Genomic DNA, 15,178 nt, shown 5'->3' with positions numbered 1-15,178 from the left:
GTTCATTACTTGCGGCCGGTGTTTAAGCAAATGCATTCAATAATTTGTCATTAGAAAGACGGAAAAATGCACAGAGTTGGAGGGACGAAGAATCTTTAAAAGCCATTTAGCTATCATAATTCATTAAAGCAACACGGCACGTGATCATTTTTTAGGGATAAAATTATCAAATATATTTTTATAAAATCTAATATATAGTCTCTCACATTTTACAAAATAAATTTTTTTGTTATTCATATTTCACAAAATAAAATTTTTCATCTCTCACATTTTATAAAATGAAAATTTTCATCTCTCATTAATCATGCGTATGATAGTCTTTTCTTATTTTTGAAAACTCATATATATACTTATTTGATTTCATTTGAATAATACAAATAGCATATAATTTATTTTTATTTAATTTCACCTGAATAAGCTAATTGTAGTTAAAGATAAAATCAAATATAAATATATTATATTATATTCGTATTATTTAAGTGAAATCAAATAGATATATACATGAATTTATTAAAAAAAAAGAAACTATTCGTACACATGATCAATGAGAGATAAAAAAATTCATTTTATAAAAGTGAGTGATGAGAAAATTCATTTTTTAAAATATGAGAGACAAAAAAATTTATTTTTATAAAATATGAGGGACGAAAATATATAATTATATGAAATTTAATTTAATAATTTTGCTTCTAAAAAATATAAATTTATAAAAAATATAAAATTATATTTTTAAAAATAAATAATAAAAAATTTTATTTTATAAAATGTGAGAAGCGTTTCGAGTGATTTTCCGTTACCTAAAAGTAGGATAAGCGGTCTGCGGTCATTTATGGCAAGCAAGACGACAGTCCTTCAAGCAAAGAGCTTTCGTGTGCCGTAGGTGGCGATAGGGTATGTTGGCCCTTGGGAGAGCGGATGGACGGCATTACTTGCCCATTTTCGAAGTGCCAAATAACATGATATGTTCCCAAATTCACTCTTGAATTAATGAAGCTTGTAACTTTGTAAATCTCAGCTTCGCATCTATATAAACTGACTTGAACCATCAAAATCTCTTTTTCACCTTGAAAATCACATATACCCAGTTTAAATATACTAGAAACATGAATGAACAGCTTCACGTTCACGATAAAGATGTGCCGCTATGCCTTGCTGACAGTCTTCTTTATGACAGTTAAAGGAGAGGGATATCGATGATAACACTGTACAAGTACAAAATTTGGCAGCCTTTTCATATCCTGCTTTTCTCATCAGGGCGCCAAAACCCTTTCCTCCCAACAAGAAACTGTTCCTGATGTACAGTGATTGACCAATGCAGTGATTGCAGAATTGAGCCAACCTTGGTAATCATTTCTGTGGAGTCTTGGACTAGAAAAATACCTCCTGGTCTTAGCACCCGATCGACTTCCACAACTACATCTACGATGCCACATCTAAGTGGAAACAGAAAAAGTACAAGTCCTCAGAAAATTTGACTTCGCAACGAAGATGGAGGAGGAGCGTGCATGAAAACTTAGATGGATAATGGATGATTTAGAACTTTGATTTGTAACTTTTATGCACGAAATGGTAGAAGATATGATGCTTTTACCTTTGAGTCAAGTTTCTGAAGAGGAAACTGGAGTGCAGAAGATCATATGCTCGAGGATAAGTGCTAAGGGACTCGCACCAGTCATGGTATAATCCTATCAGGCCCCTATCAAAGATAATCGGTAAAGTATCTGGCGCATTGATTGGAACCACATTAATCACCCATAGTGGTAGATCAATGAGAGCAGCAGCAAACCTATAACCCATGATCAGGAAGAACTGAGATTCTGAACAGCTAAATATAGTGGAACACAGAAACACCTTCTCGTTTTAACTTTCTTACCCTCCATAACCAGCATTCATGTCCATCACATTTCTAACCCTTGACCAGTTTATAGAAAGGCCTCCAATATAAACATCTGAGACAAGGGCAGACCAATGCTTTGTGTCCTCGTTGAAGATTTCTTCAGCATCTGGTTCACTCGATAGGCTTGCAGGTTTACTGTTTAACCTTTCAGGCCACGGTGCCGGCCAGTTGTAATTATCACCAGTGCCTGTTATCGGAAGTGACTGAAGACATCCATCCAGATGCACATACCTTTAACCAGAAATTCAATGTTCAGATGAAGTGATAAGGATCATAAAATGGCAATTGGTAGCAATTGAGAGCACCATCAAACTATGGTAAATGTACCATGAACTATTTGGTCTGTTATTCTGATCGCACAAAGGTGGATTATTTTCTTTTCTATTAACATAGCAAGAAGATGAAACAGGCTTTTGGTAAATAACTAGACCAACTCCTGATGAATCAAAAAAGGTCTTCTTCACCGTCGTCCAGCAGATTGCTTCAGTTAGTGCAACCATTGCTGCAAGAAACATGGTAAAAACTCATAATATGAGATACAGTTGTTACCACAGTAAGCATCTTAACATTCTTTTTTCCAGTATGCACTTTTGAGAGTAGTCAAATATGACAATTGTTAAACTGCTAACTGAATTATATGATAACAATATGGTATGCCTTTGCAAATTTCAGGTGAAGTAAATAGTCATAAAAAGTTAAAATAATAGCAAAAGTATAATGTTAAGGGTAAACCTTTCCAGACATTCTGATCTCTTTCTTCCTTTCTGTAAACTGGTGTAGCAGACCATATAAAATATCCTCCTGGCCTAAGAATCCTATTTAGCTCCATCAAAGGTTTTCCACCTGTGGGTTTCACTCAATCACCTGATTATTGGATCTTAATCAAAATAATATGGATAGAAGCATGAAACTTTATAAAACAATTTCCTACCATTTGCATCCCAGTGAACCCTGCATCTTGCACAGTGAATCACATCATAAGCATTATCTGGAAATGTCAACCTTTGGGTTCCAATGACAGATAGAGTAGCAGGAATTCCCCTTTCAAGTGCAAATTGTATCTGAGCTTCATGTTCATCCTTTGGAGCAAATGACATAGTAATAACATCTTTCTCCAACAAATAACCTCCAAAACTAGCAACACCACAACCAACGTCTAAAACAACTCTAGTGTGCTTTCCCCACTCAATAGTTGGTAGAATCTGGAGAAAGTAAAGAATCAATTCTGGAATAGGAGTGACAGTAGTGAAGCAAATATAACACAGCAAATCACATTGATGCGTTCTTCTATTGCTTTATTCTGACCAGAAAATATAGAGAATCGAAATCACTACTCTTTTTCATGCTTTACCAATTGTTCCCCCAAGTATGCAACATACCAAAGAAAAACCTCAGCTTCATAATGAGAGAAACACCACCACCTATACTCTACATCATACACCAAGGAAGCCCAGAAAGAAATCTAATTGCTCTCAGTTATCTGATTCTGATATAGTTTGCATAGTTGCCACTGTGCAAAACAGTTTGTATGCATTGCAATCAAATGCTAACACTACCATCAGAATCTGCAAATCTGAGTTTCAGTTTCGCTCAAGCCTCTCTTTGGCTTTCACCTTGGTGGGGCATTATGCAGGAGGAAACCATTTGTATAAACTGATGACAATCAACGTGAAACAGGAAACAGTGGCTATTATGACCATCGTATGGAGGCCTCGAGAAACAGCATTCTTAATAGATACATACTCATAAATTGAATTTTCCCATCCAATTGCAGATACATACTCACCTTGGTGGGGCATTATGCAGGAGGAAACCATTTGTATAAACTGATGACAATCAACGTGAAACAGGAAACAGTGGCTATTATGACCATCGTATGGAGGCCTCGAGAAACAGCATTCTTAATAGATACATACTCATAAATTGAATTTTCCCATCCAATTGCAGATAGAATAAAATTTCTCACCCTGCAAAACTAGAGCAGATCTTTTGATGCGTTACCTTTTTTATGGAGTCAATGTAGCGTCCAACTCCATCTTTAAATTGTGTACCACCCCCAGGAAAAACAAAATAATCATCAGATTTCACCACCCAACGCTGGTCCTTCTTGTACTCAACGAGCTTTGGCTGTGGAACATTGCTATACCATATCTGTCCAACAAATTGAGAACAGTCACTATCTAAAAACTGAAAGATGTATCCATTAGCAGTCACAATTTAAAGAGCTAAAGCATACTCCACTAGCCTCATTCACGGAAATAGAATTAATACAGATCAAACTATAAGAGTTATTACTCTCCCTGCAGTTACATTTTCTGTCCTTCTCAAAGACTATTCATTCTTACACAAACTTTGCAGGCCAAGAAGTCAAAGAAATAAGAGAATTCCAGGGCACTAATTGGTAAATGTCATTGTTTCTGCTAGACTAGATATGTTTGGGCTTAGTCTCATGATGTATGAGTTTCGATTCCCAATGGCTTAAAGATGTTACACGCAAGCAGGGAGAACATTTAGACAAGCAATTAGTAAACAAATTTACAAAGTATTTGAATTTTTCTACAGGATATGCAAAAAAAAAAAAAAAATTTAAAATTTAGCAGCTTGCATTGCAGGTTCGCTCTATTAAACCACGCCTCGGAATCCAAGTATAAAATGCGGATCAATAAATAGGTTGTCTAGTAGTAATCAAATAAGCGAAATCGAGTTATTTTAAAAGCGCCGTTTCTTTGCCATAAACCGCGTCTGCTATAATACGACCTCTGACATAATCAGGAACATGCACATGAATATTTTTACAAGTAGTGCCACTTTTAAGTGTACGTTCCTTTAAAGCTAAATCTTACCTGAAACGTAAGTAAACAACATCCTTGTGGATCAATCAATCAGTGCCATTTTTTTTTGGTCCATCATCAATCAGTACTTCTTAAAGGCACTATCGAAAAGCAGAGCAATATCTTATCTTTCAACTTAGATTTCCCAACTTCCAATATCGTACAATACAGCTCGATCCAAGAAAGTAAAAGCCCACCCCACAAAGAGAGAGAGAGAGAGTGAACCACAAAAAAAAAAAAATCTTACCAACAAAGTAGTAACAAGCTCACCATGTCCCTGCTCTTCGGCCACGGAACTGGAATCTTATAACCCTTGGGCAGAGGCACCAAACACGTGGGATTGGGGTTGGGGCAATGCCTTTCCCTATGCTCCATATGCCTCCTGGATGGTAAGGCCTTGATGGCCTTCCAGTTATCCAGACAGGGTATGTAATCAGCCCCAGAACCCTGACACAGCTTCCATTTAAACTCATATTCACCACTCGGGGTACTACTGCTACTATTGACAAAATCCTCTTGATTCTGTGATGGTGGGGCAGTGGATATTATTACTATTGAGCTATCGATGGGAGGGGCAGCTGCATCTTTTGAAGGAAGTGATTTTGGAAGGGACGCAGTTTGAGTTGGCGTGAGATCGCCAGAGGTGATGTAGATTGGGGACTGAGAATTGGAGATGAGAAAAAGAGCAGCAACGATCAGTAATACGAAGAGGAGGAATATGAATGGGTATTTTCTCTCTTTCAGGAGGCTTTGCATTGTTGCTATTGCCCTTTTTTTTTGGGGCTTTTGGTGATTAATTACTATAAGAGAGTGGAACGGTGGATATGCAGTATCCAATTGAATGAATATATTTATGGGGTGGTTGTGAAATTGGGATCTTTATGAATTATGAGGGTGGGGTGGGGGCGGGCGGGGGCCGTCGGCGTCAAAGAGGATTCGAATGGGAAGGAGGAGGTGAAAAGGAAACGCGGAGGGAAAGGAGGTAAAAAGGGATCCGATATGGGGATGCTTAGTCTACTGCAGTGCTGGCTGGGGGAGGAAGATTTGAAATGTCGTTATTTGAGGTGACAAGTGGGGTCCTCTTCTGAGTGAATCTGTCGGAGGGGCATAGCTCCCTTACTCCCTCCCTGCATTCTGTGGCGGCGGGTTGTGAAAATCGCGGTCCTTCCCTGCATTGCAGGTGGACAGAGTTGGGTTCATACTATTTTAATAAAAAAGTTTTGGCTTTGTTGAAAACCGGTTATCAAGCTTTGGCTTGTTAAAAACTAGTTTGAGTTTGCTTCGTCGACTGCTCAAAATTAAAGTTGAACGGCATTTTATATTTGGTAGCTTTCAAGCAAATAAATAAGTTAAATTTAAATAAAATTTTAAATTTTGAATAAGCAAATTTTTTGTTGGCTCATGTGTTTTCTCTTGCTGGCTATTCCCGCAACAACATATCATACATCTATATCTATATGTATTACAAGGAGAGTTTTTTGAATGGTTAAATAAGAATTATAACTCCTCGTTCTTTTTTATAGAATTAAAATTTTTTTTAATGGTTATATATTCTTTCATGTCTTTTGAATTTAAAAGTAAGAAATAGCCCACTTACATAGGAATTTAATTTGAAATTTATTAATGTGGGGATAAATAAAGGGAAAAAACACCAACCCTACTAAAAGTAAAAAAGTAAATAACAATATTTTACTCTTCAACTTAGTAATCCTAATTAAAATGGCAAATTATATAGAAAACAAAAAAAAATAATATTCATTGGTCATGAATTTAAAATATCAATAATGGTACCATTTGTGAATTCTAAATCATGAAATCACTAAATAGAAAATAAAGTACTACTAGGCTAAAAAACAAATTATGGATTTATAGGGTTTGGAAGAATGGTGACGCAAAAAGAATAGGAAATTGGGTGGCAAAGATAGAAAGTTAGAAACTAGCTATAAACGAGAGAAAGAGAATAGCAAAAAGTTAACAGAGTGGTGCGAAAAATTAAAAAATGAAATTAAACTAGTACAAGATTTGACGAAAAGAAAGGAGAAGAAAGAATGAGATTGCAAGGTTACGACAAGAAAGATGATATCGTGATAAGAGATCTGAAAGTCATAGAAAGTCGCAGATAACCAATTAGCAGGTAAGAAAGGATGGAAATGGTGAAAGTTTTTTAATAATTTTGAAAATTTTAAAAACACATCTTACAAAGATATTATTTTAAATTTATATTAAAATTTACAAAGAGCATTATTATATAAGCACTCAACAATTTTAGGATTACAAGATAAGAGAAAAGTTTCTAAAATTGAGGAAAATGAATTAGTTATACTTGATATTTTTAATGTTAAAAATTTTAATATGTGGGTATAACATGATATATTGATAAATAAGTCTACAATTACTATATCATATAAATCATTTTAAATTAAATTATTTTATTAAATTGTTATCATATATTGACAGACAATAGGTTAAAAAAATTTGATTTTAACTTATTTAAGATATTAAAAGGAAGAAAGTCCATTTTGTACTTATGAAATAAACATTTTTATTAAACATGTTAAGCATATACTGCTTTGAATTTTTTTTGCCTTTTTCAAATATTTTATCCTATACTATAATATATAAGTATTGTTTTGAATTGAAATATAAATGTGTACAATAGCATAAGTCAGAATGCTAGTGGGACTGCATGCATAGGGTCTGTTTGAAATTACAATAGTTTATAAAAAGGCACTTTACTAATAAAGCTTTTGACAAAGTACTTATTATTATTATTTTTTTGACAAAGTACTTATTAAGTGTTTAAATACTTTTAAGTTTAAGTATATTATTTGAATATATAATTTAATAAATACTTATTATATGAAATAATGTGTAATTTAAAAATTTTTAAATAGAATTATTTCTTTATTTAGTTCATAATATAGAATAAAATGATTAAATTTTTATTTTTATTTTTTAAATCTTAAAAATTATTCTAAAAACACCACATTTGAACTTTTAGTAAAATATTTTTAACAGCAAAAACTCCGCTCATAATTTTTTATAGAATAACGTTCATCAAACCCCTCAAAACTTTTGGGAAAAAAAAAAAAACCCCCCCTCAAAACTCCTTTTCGTATCCAAAAATATTCTTTTTTATCAAAAACACCCCAATCCCTAATGAAACCTTAGTCAGGCAGCTACTTGCTTAATGGGTCATTGCCTTCAATTGCAATCTCTTACTAAAAACCAAAGTTTCAACTTTTAGTTTCACCCTCAAAATCCCCGAACTCTAATTTCTGTTATTAGTTTCGCCATTAAAGATCCGAACTCTTATTCTACCGTTTTGCATTATGACACTACCAACTAATCAACTTATTTATAATTCCTTCCGTGTTAATTGGAAAACCCCGCTTGTACAATAGTCAGTAGCCACAAATCTTGATTCCCGCGTTCTTTGTATACCTGGCGCAGCCTAACAAGGCTAGGCTTCACGAATGGAGCTCACTCCTCACTTCGTAAACACTGAAAAACAAGGCGCACCATGATTAATCCTAGGTTAAGCGTCCCAACCATATGAATGACAAAAATCAGAGCCAGGACCAAAACAACTTGAATGAGCAACTAAGCAAAACAATAGAGACAACATGCCATTGCACTATACTATCTAACACCGTTACGCGAAAACTGCCGAAGAGCATTAGTCCAATAAACAAAAATTTTTAGAATCCTGGTTGTCGCCATATACACTCCTTCAAACGCTCAATTGGAAAAGATGAGGCAAGAAAAAAGAAAGAGAAGGCCAATGCATAGACGGGCAGCATTTTTAGTCTGTTATGCCATGTCCAGAGTTCTCCACATCAATTTCTCCCATTCCAGTATCTTCCTCCTCTTCACTATCTTCATCACCGCTAACCTCCTCATTCTCATGACCTAGCTTAGCCATATGTTCGGCAAGCAATTTATCATCCCGCTCGCTCACCTAAAAAGTGAACCACATCACATATTATATAGAAGATAGTAAACAAGGTAGAGAATGAACTGGAAGAAATTATGATATACAATTCCAGGATCAGGACAGCTTAAATTTCCATGACGCAAAATTCAAGGGAAAAAAAATTGATGCTCACCACTCTGGGTGCCTCCTTAACAGAAAGTTTACCCTTGTGGCGTTCTATCTCTTCAGTACAAGCGTCAATTGCTTTGTAGAGAATAGCAATCCCTTGCTCCTGCAGTATGAAATACACACAAAAGAATTAGTGGGAATAAGTGGTCATGCTCAACCTCTACACGTGTGCAGAAACTTGTTTGATATTGAAATAGCTATTAATTCACTTTTTCTCTGTTCTTACCGCATCGTCATTTTCCCTAATTTTTGAACAATTCTCTCTATTCATACTAAATCTTAAAAACTATAATTACTAATCATTCATTTATTTATGATAGTGCCTGATGAAATCGTGCTGAATTCTATTCTTGTCCCAATTAAGCTTCACACACAAAACTCAAAAACTAGAAACAAACAAAACATTTGTTCATGAGCAAATGTGTCAAGAGGTTAAAAAGTCGAGAAAAAAGATACGGCAGTACTGTTGAATACACTATCATGCTATGAATTGTAAAATTGTGCTGTATAACTTTTGGAAAATAGATTTTTAAAAGAGTCTTGACTACATGTATCATTGAATTTATTGTAATTAACAAAATTGTGTAGAGTTAAGAATTAGTTAACTTTTAAAGGCCACAAATTAAACAGGAAAAACCACCCCAGAATGCAAAGTATGGATATAGCTGGTAGAAACAATCAGCAGATGCGTATTTGCTTGCTCCTCTCTTTAACGCCATAAATGATGGCCGACACATAGCTAGACATGCATAATGATTTAACAAAGATGTATCTGAAAATAAATAAGACCACAACATGTCCTTAGCTAACTGATTTACTCCATAAAGATGGTTTGAACAATGCTATATTTCACACAAACAGCAAATTACCAAATTAGTATACCTTGTCAAGGGTCTGGGTGTTGAGAACATAGGCTGGAGGAGCAACAAGTTTAATTTTAACAGGGCAATCCTTGTTCCCTGCAGCTTCAGCTTTACGCATTGCTTCCTGTGGAGTGAAAGACCAATTATAATTATTCCTAATTCTGGAGTAAAGAGTTTTGCACAGTAGAATGATAATTTGCTTAAAATGACATTTTAAGCATAGAGAAAGATGCTGGATGAGATGAGCAATATGACCTTAATGTGAAGAACACCATCAAATTGAAAACATTTCATCTCGATATCTGCACGAATCTTCAATGGTTGTGGTGTCATTCTTCTACGAATGTTTTTCACCAACGCATCTTTTACTTCCTCTGAGATGGCAGGAACCACCTTAGACACCTACAGAATGACGACAAGACAAAATCCCTAGTCACAATTATGAAGAAGGAAGTAGGATGGGGAATCTGAAAACTGAGCAGGGACTACCTCTTGGCCGTCAGGTCCAACTTCTTTAACTTCACGAGTAAGGGAATTAAGAACTGAATCTGGATCGCTAACAATCAATTTGAATGCCTGCAACATTAATTAATGATACCCAAACATCAAATTCACTTACACATTAAGAAACAATATACATCCGTCAAGATGCCATCCAAACTCTTACCTCAAAAGCATGACCATATTTTCTGTATAAAGGCCAGCCAACATGAATATATAGATCCTGCCATGAACAATTTGCATTACAAAAATAGCAAACTTAAATGAAGATGAGAAAGTATCGCAAAACACACACACAATTTCATCTTACTTTTGAATTCTGTAACAAAAGTGATACATTAAAACCTTTTTTAAAAAAAATAAAAAAAGGAATGCAAAGGAGGAAAAATGTTGCAAGAGAAGCTAGTCACTTTGCATCATTAATAGTTCATAAGCTTCTCGAAACACATGACAAGAACACTAGTATAGAGACAAAAGAAGTTCAACATTTCAGAAGTAATTTACGTCAATAAGGTCTTTTCACTACACAAGATGGGCTGACATGCTACCTAACAGTAGGACCTGACTTACTGTTACAATTACCATCTTCTTTCCCCCTGTCCACTGCAATGATTCGTTAATTCAGTTGTTTCTTCTGCACAAGTAGGGTACCCGAGTAGAGGAAGCTTATCAGATAAGAGTTTGATCTAATCACTAATTATTTGTGCCAAGAATTCCAGTCCAGTAAAACACTATTCACAATCTCAGAGCATCACATTATACAATTGATTTGCAATTCATATCCCACCAAAGCTGCTAAGTGTTAGTATAGTAAATAGTTCAATAATTTCCAATAACCACAAATCTGATCTCAAGAAAAATAAGATCTCAAACTTAAGCCACCCCTCTACACCGACTGCTAAAATCAACCATAAAACTCCTTTGCACCCCCTCTCCCCCCCCCCAAAAAAAATAAAAGGCGAAGAAAAATTCAGTAAATGAACCCATTAAAGATACCAATTCGACGATGCGCTTCTCGCCCAAATTAAAAGAAGTTAAACAAGCCCAAAAGCGCCTCAAACAAAAACGTCGCATTTCTATAGCCAAAGCCAAACAAATGTATCGAATTGTTAAGAGCAAAATACCTCAAGGTCAATCTTCATGGTCTCGGCGACATGGCGCATGATGGAATGCACAAGCTTGCTTTTATTGTACCTCTCTTCGCAAGCCTGAATGTCCTCTTCAGAAACCCTTCTTTTGCTGAGATCGATGTATCCTTTTTCTTTGTCAACCCTAAGAACCATGACGGGTTCGATTCGACCCACTTTTATTAGACTGCTGATGCTCCGAATCCGACGACGAGAGAGTTCCGAGAACAAGATCATACCCTCGATGTTGTTGTACTCCAGCAAAGACACGTAAGCACCGCTGTCGGCCATGCTCTTGACCTGTATCATGACGGCCTGGTCGACCTCCGGGTATCTAGCTTCGTACATCCGGCACTCTAGATTCGGCGTGTTCGTCGACATAGCTTCTGGGACGGATCGCTTGGGGGATAGGGTTTCCTTTTTCCTTGATTGATTTGGGTATGGAGGGAGGAGGATTAGAGATTAGGGGGAAGTTAGGGTTTGTGTCGTTGCTGGGGGTTTTTGAAGGTTCTTTCTTTTTCTTTTCGGGAGAGGCTGGGTTTTGTGACGTTCTGGAGCGTTTAATGGCTACTGCTGTCCGATTTGCTCCTAAACTTCCCTTTAGATTTTTCATAATATTATTTGACACCCTATAAGTTTTAAAATATCACTTACCTCGTTTAATATAGTACGAGTATGTTAATCCTTATTTAAGTTATAATTTACATGTCAAACAAATAGAATTCAAAAAACTTAAAGAATAAAAAACAAAAATACTTTTTCTCCTCTACTTTTCCAACAATCTCATTTGGTTTGTCTTTTAAGATGATTAGGTGATATTCTCGTTTGATATGGCTTTGATTTATTTCTTTTAATGATTTTGCATAACTCGAAGACTTGCGTCATTGGGTTGATAAGAGATGTAAAAGAATAGGGCCGAAGTTAATTTTATACGTATAGAATGGAATTGAAAATAGTGCATTTCTTTACAATTACTATTTTTAGGATCTAGTGTAATTTTGTAGTTGTGATGGTGCTATCATAAATAGTTTGGAAGGTAACAATACCTTGGTAGTTCTTGGAATAGGCAAAGTAATATAGAAGTACATATATATATACTTTGAACAAAAAAGAGCAAAGGGGTACTTTACTAGCTCGGGGTTTTCATTTAAGATTTATGATGTTTTTAAGGTTTTGTTACACAAATAATTGAGTGTGTTTGGATTGTAAGTTATTTGAAATATTTTTACTGTAGCACTTTTTGTGATGTGATGTATGTGAGATAAAAAGGTAATTGGGAAGATAAAAAGGTGTATTGGAAATTGTAATGGTGATGTCAGCAAATATATTTGGCCAAATAAATAAATGTAAGGCAGTTAAGTCATATATTTAAAACTTCAAGGGTGCTAAATAATATTTAAAAAAATTTAGAGGAGGTTTCTAATATTATCCCAATAACACAGGGATTATTGGACTTTAGATGACCTTTCGATGACTTTGGAGGAGGCAACAATACCTTTTTTGTGATGCATTCGAAATTAAAACACTAATTCGACAAATCCAAAGGTCATCGAAAAATGTTCTCAAAAATTTTGCTCAAAAATGTCAAGGAAATATTTCTGTTCATTTGTTTGTAAAAAAGAAAAGAAACAATTAGAGAATAGCTTATTAAAATTCAGAGTAAGAAAACGTGAAAATTAGAGACAAAATAGTAAGTACTCATCAAATTTTAGTAATGTACTAATCCTAAGTAACATTCCTACACTAGTGATAAAATTAGTTATAACCCACTATTTTACAGTTTTTAATTAGATTTTATGTATTAAAATAAATACAAAATTCTAGAAAAAAAAAAAAGAAAAGTTTGAAAGATATTGAGAGGATCTATGCTAAAAACCCTCTCTGCAATACATATAGATATAGATGTTATAAAGACACGTATGCATTTCTTATTTTCTTTTTCTATTCCATTTCAGGTATAAGAATGGAGAGTTACTAAATATTCATGACCAACAGGCCAACACGATCACTCGGCTTTAGATGATTTAATTGATACACTCTATTTCACCAGGTATAAGCAGTCAAATACCTGAATTAGATTAGTCGCCACAGTTTTCTGAATCGAGTTTTTTGCTTTATCCAATTCCCCTTTAATCCTTATCTCTTCAATTTGACAATCTTTTCTCAAGACTGGGAGCCATTGATCCTTTTAACTCGGTCTGATGACCAGAATCACTACTTTTCTTTTAATCCCCCAAGCCCAAGTGCTATACTTTTGTATGTTGGCAATGTCGTGGGGTTTATCAAAGGCAGGAAGCCAGTTATACATAACAATGAGTGTTGGTTCTGTTTGGATCCACTCTTCTTCTAACTGTTCTATTTTACTGAACTTTTCGGCTTCTAAAAAATGCCACATAAGGCTACAATTTGCCAAAAAGCATCTACTTCGAGTAACTGTTTTATGTAACTCATTCTCAGGGGGTTTGGGGGGTCTTTACTTCTTAGCAGCAGGGCATCCTGTGGGGTTTTCTATCCCATATCGGAAAAGGGGGGGTTGGGTTTAGTGTATATAAGTCCCCTGAACGTCTTCAAAAGTTGTCGACTTTTGAAGATTGTTCGGGAATTCAGGGTTTATAAACACAAAAGTCTGAGTTTCCTCAGCTTTGGTAAAAAAGAGTAACTGTTTTATGTAGAAATTCGTTTATAAAAGTCAACTGCAAAGAGTCTCTTTTTCCAAATCACGTGAAAACTGAAAAAGTAATATTAATAATTTTTAGATAGAATTTGGCAAAAAGAACTTGCAAAGTATTTCGCCAGTTGGTGTCATGCAGCTGACGGTGGGTGGAGGAAAATGTATTAAACTCGTCGACAGCAGGATTCGAACCTGCGCAGGCAGAGCCCAACAGATTTCGAGTCTGTCTCCTTAACCACTCGGACATATCGACGATCTGGTGTCAGGATGATTAATGTTTTTTATATAACAAAATATAAAAAGCTCCCAATTCATGACCCCAAGTTTAAGAACTTTGCGCTTCATTTTCCCATTGATATGGTAACAATTTCGATGTCCTGCACGTGTCTGTCATTAACATCAGTGTTCCTTCGAGTAAGGCTGCATACGGATCTCGAATAAATTAAGCTGTCTTTGTTAATACAACACCATGTAGAGTATATTAGGTACACAATACCCCTTGTAGATTCAAGCCGTCAAAAGTTTAGCAGAATGCTTCTCTCTTCTTAATTCTTATGTGGGATAATTTCAGAAACCTTCCCTAAAATTTGTTATAATATCACTCAACTCTTCTAAAATTTTTAAAGTCCTACTTACCTCCTTTATTAACTTTACAAGACTAAATGTTTCTATCAAATGTCACAATTTGACAACATTGCCCTTGTTCTTAATAACTATTTTACCAAAATGCTAATATAAAATGAAATTTTAAAACTGAAAAGCATAAATTAAATAAAAATTGCTAGCTAATAATGGTCCATATTTCTTTACATTGGGATTGTAGTGGGGAGTAGCAAAGGATATGGATAAATTGAATCTAATCAAAGCCAACCACTTAAGAGGATTTTGTTGATTAATTAATACCTTAAAAACTTTCTTGAACAATTAAGTTTTAAATTAAGGAAGTCAAGATATTTGTTGGAAAAATATGTTTAATTCATGGTGTAGTTTATTAGGGAATATAGAAAACTAAGGCTCTGTTTGGATTGCCATTACCTTTTTCCCTCACATACATCAAATCGCTACAGTAATTTTTCAATAAAAAATGACAGAAAATGCAATCCAAACGGGGCCTAACGTAATTTCTTCGTACGTGTGAATTTTTCAAGGTGTAATTTTTTTTTGTTTCAATACAGCTAAAATA

At 34.9% G+C, this 15,178-nt stretch overlaps 2 protein-coding genes and 1 non-coding gene across 3 annotated transcripts; all 3 read right to left on the bottom strand.

The window, feature by feature from the left end:
- Positions 1-962: 962 nt before the first annotated feature.
- On the bottom strand, positions 963-5,627 carry LOC113720718 (probable methyltransferase PMT23). The gene is made up of 8 exons (XM_072073791.1): positions 4,999-5,627; positions 3,899-4,048; positions 2,829-3,099; positions 2,630-2,740; positions 2,225-2,399; positions 1,874-2,128; positions 1,592-1,786; positions 963-1,433 (listed from the first exon to the last, which is right to left on the bottom strand). The coding sequence occupies exons 1-8, from the start codon at positions 5,482-5,484 to the stop codon at positions 1,232-1,234; spliced, it is 1,845 nt and encodes a 614-aa protein (XP_071929892.1). The 5' UTR covers positions 5,485-5,627; the 3' UTR covers positions 963-1,231.
- Positions 5,628-8,324: 2,697 nt separating this feature from the next.
- Positions 8,325-11,896, bottom strand: LOC113730319 (eukaryotic translation initiation factor 2 subunit alpha homolog). Its single transcript, XM_027254942.2, has 7 exons — positions 11,322-11,896; positions 10,364-10,420; positions 10,186-10,272; positions 9,952-10,098; positions 9,716-9,820; positions 8,838-8,936; positions 8,325-8,689 (listed from the first exon to the last, which is right to left on the bottom strand). The coding sequence occupies exons 1-7, from the start codon at positions 11,703-11,705 to the stop codon at positions 8,534-8,536; spliced, it is 1,035 nt and encodes a 344-aa protein (XP_027110743.1). The 5' UTR covers positions 11,706-11,896; the 3' UTR covers positions 8,325-8,533.
- Positions 11,897-14,166: 2,270 nt separating this feature from the next.
- On the bottom strand, positions 14,167-14,248 carry TRNAS-CGA (transfer RNA serine (anticodon CGA)). The gene has a single exon. It is a non-coding gene; the product is annotated as a tRNA-Ser (tRNA).
- Between the last annotated feature and the right edge of the window lie 930 nt (positions 14,249-15,178).

The sequence above is a fragment of the Coffea arabica genome, chromosome 2c (assembly GCF_036785885.1).
Source record: "Coffea arabica cultivar ET-39 chromosome 2c, Coffea Arabica ET-39 HiFi, whole genome shotgun sequence".
NCBI classification, from domain to species: domain Eukaryota; kingdom Viridiplantae; phylum Streptophyta; class Magnoliopsida; order Gentianales; family Rubiaceae; genus Coffea; species Coffea arabica.
This window is presented reverse-complemented; position numbering and strand designations above follow the sequence as displayed.

Coding starts and splice junctions, on each gene's coding strand:
- LOC113720718 (XM_072073791.1), bottom strand. CDS start 5,484: ATGCAAAGCCTCCTGAAAGAGAGAAAATACCCATTCATATTCCTCCTC. Junction 2,129..2,224: donor AACAGACCAAATAGTTCATG/GTACATTTACCA, acceptor TTCTGGTTAAAG/GTATGTGCATCTGGATGGAT. Junction 1,787..1,873: donor ATGAATGCTGGTTATGGAGG/GTAAGAAAGTTA, acceptor CATGGGTTATAG/GTTTGCTGCTGCTCTCATTG.
- LOC113730319 (XM_027254942.2), bottom strand. CDS start 11,705: ATGTCGACGAACACGCCGAATCTAGAGTGCCGGATGTACGAAGCTAGA. Junction 10,273..10,363: donor AATATGGTCATGCTTTTGAG/GTAAGAGTTTGG, acceptor TTAATGTTGCAG/GCATTCAAATTGATTGTTAG. Junction 8,690..8,837: donor TTAAGGAGGCACCCAGAGTG/GTGAGCATCAAT, acceptor TTCACTTTTTAG/GTGAGCGAGCGGGATGATAA.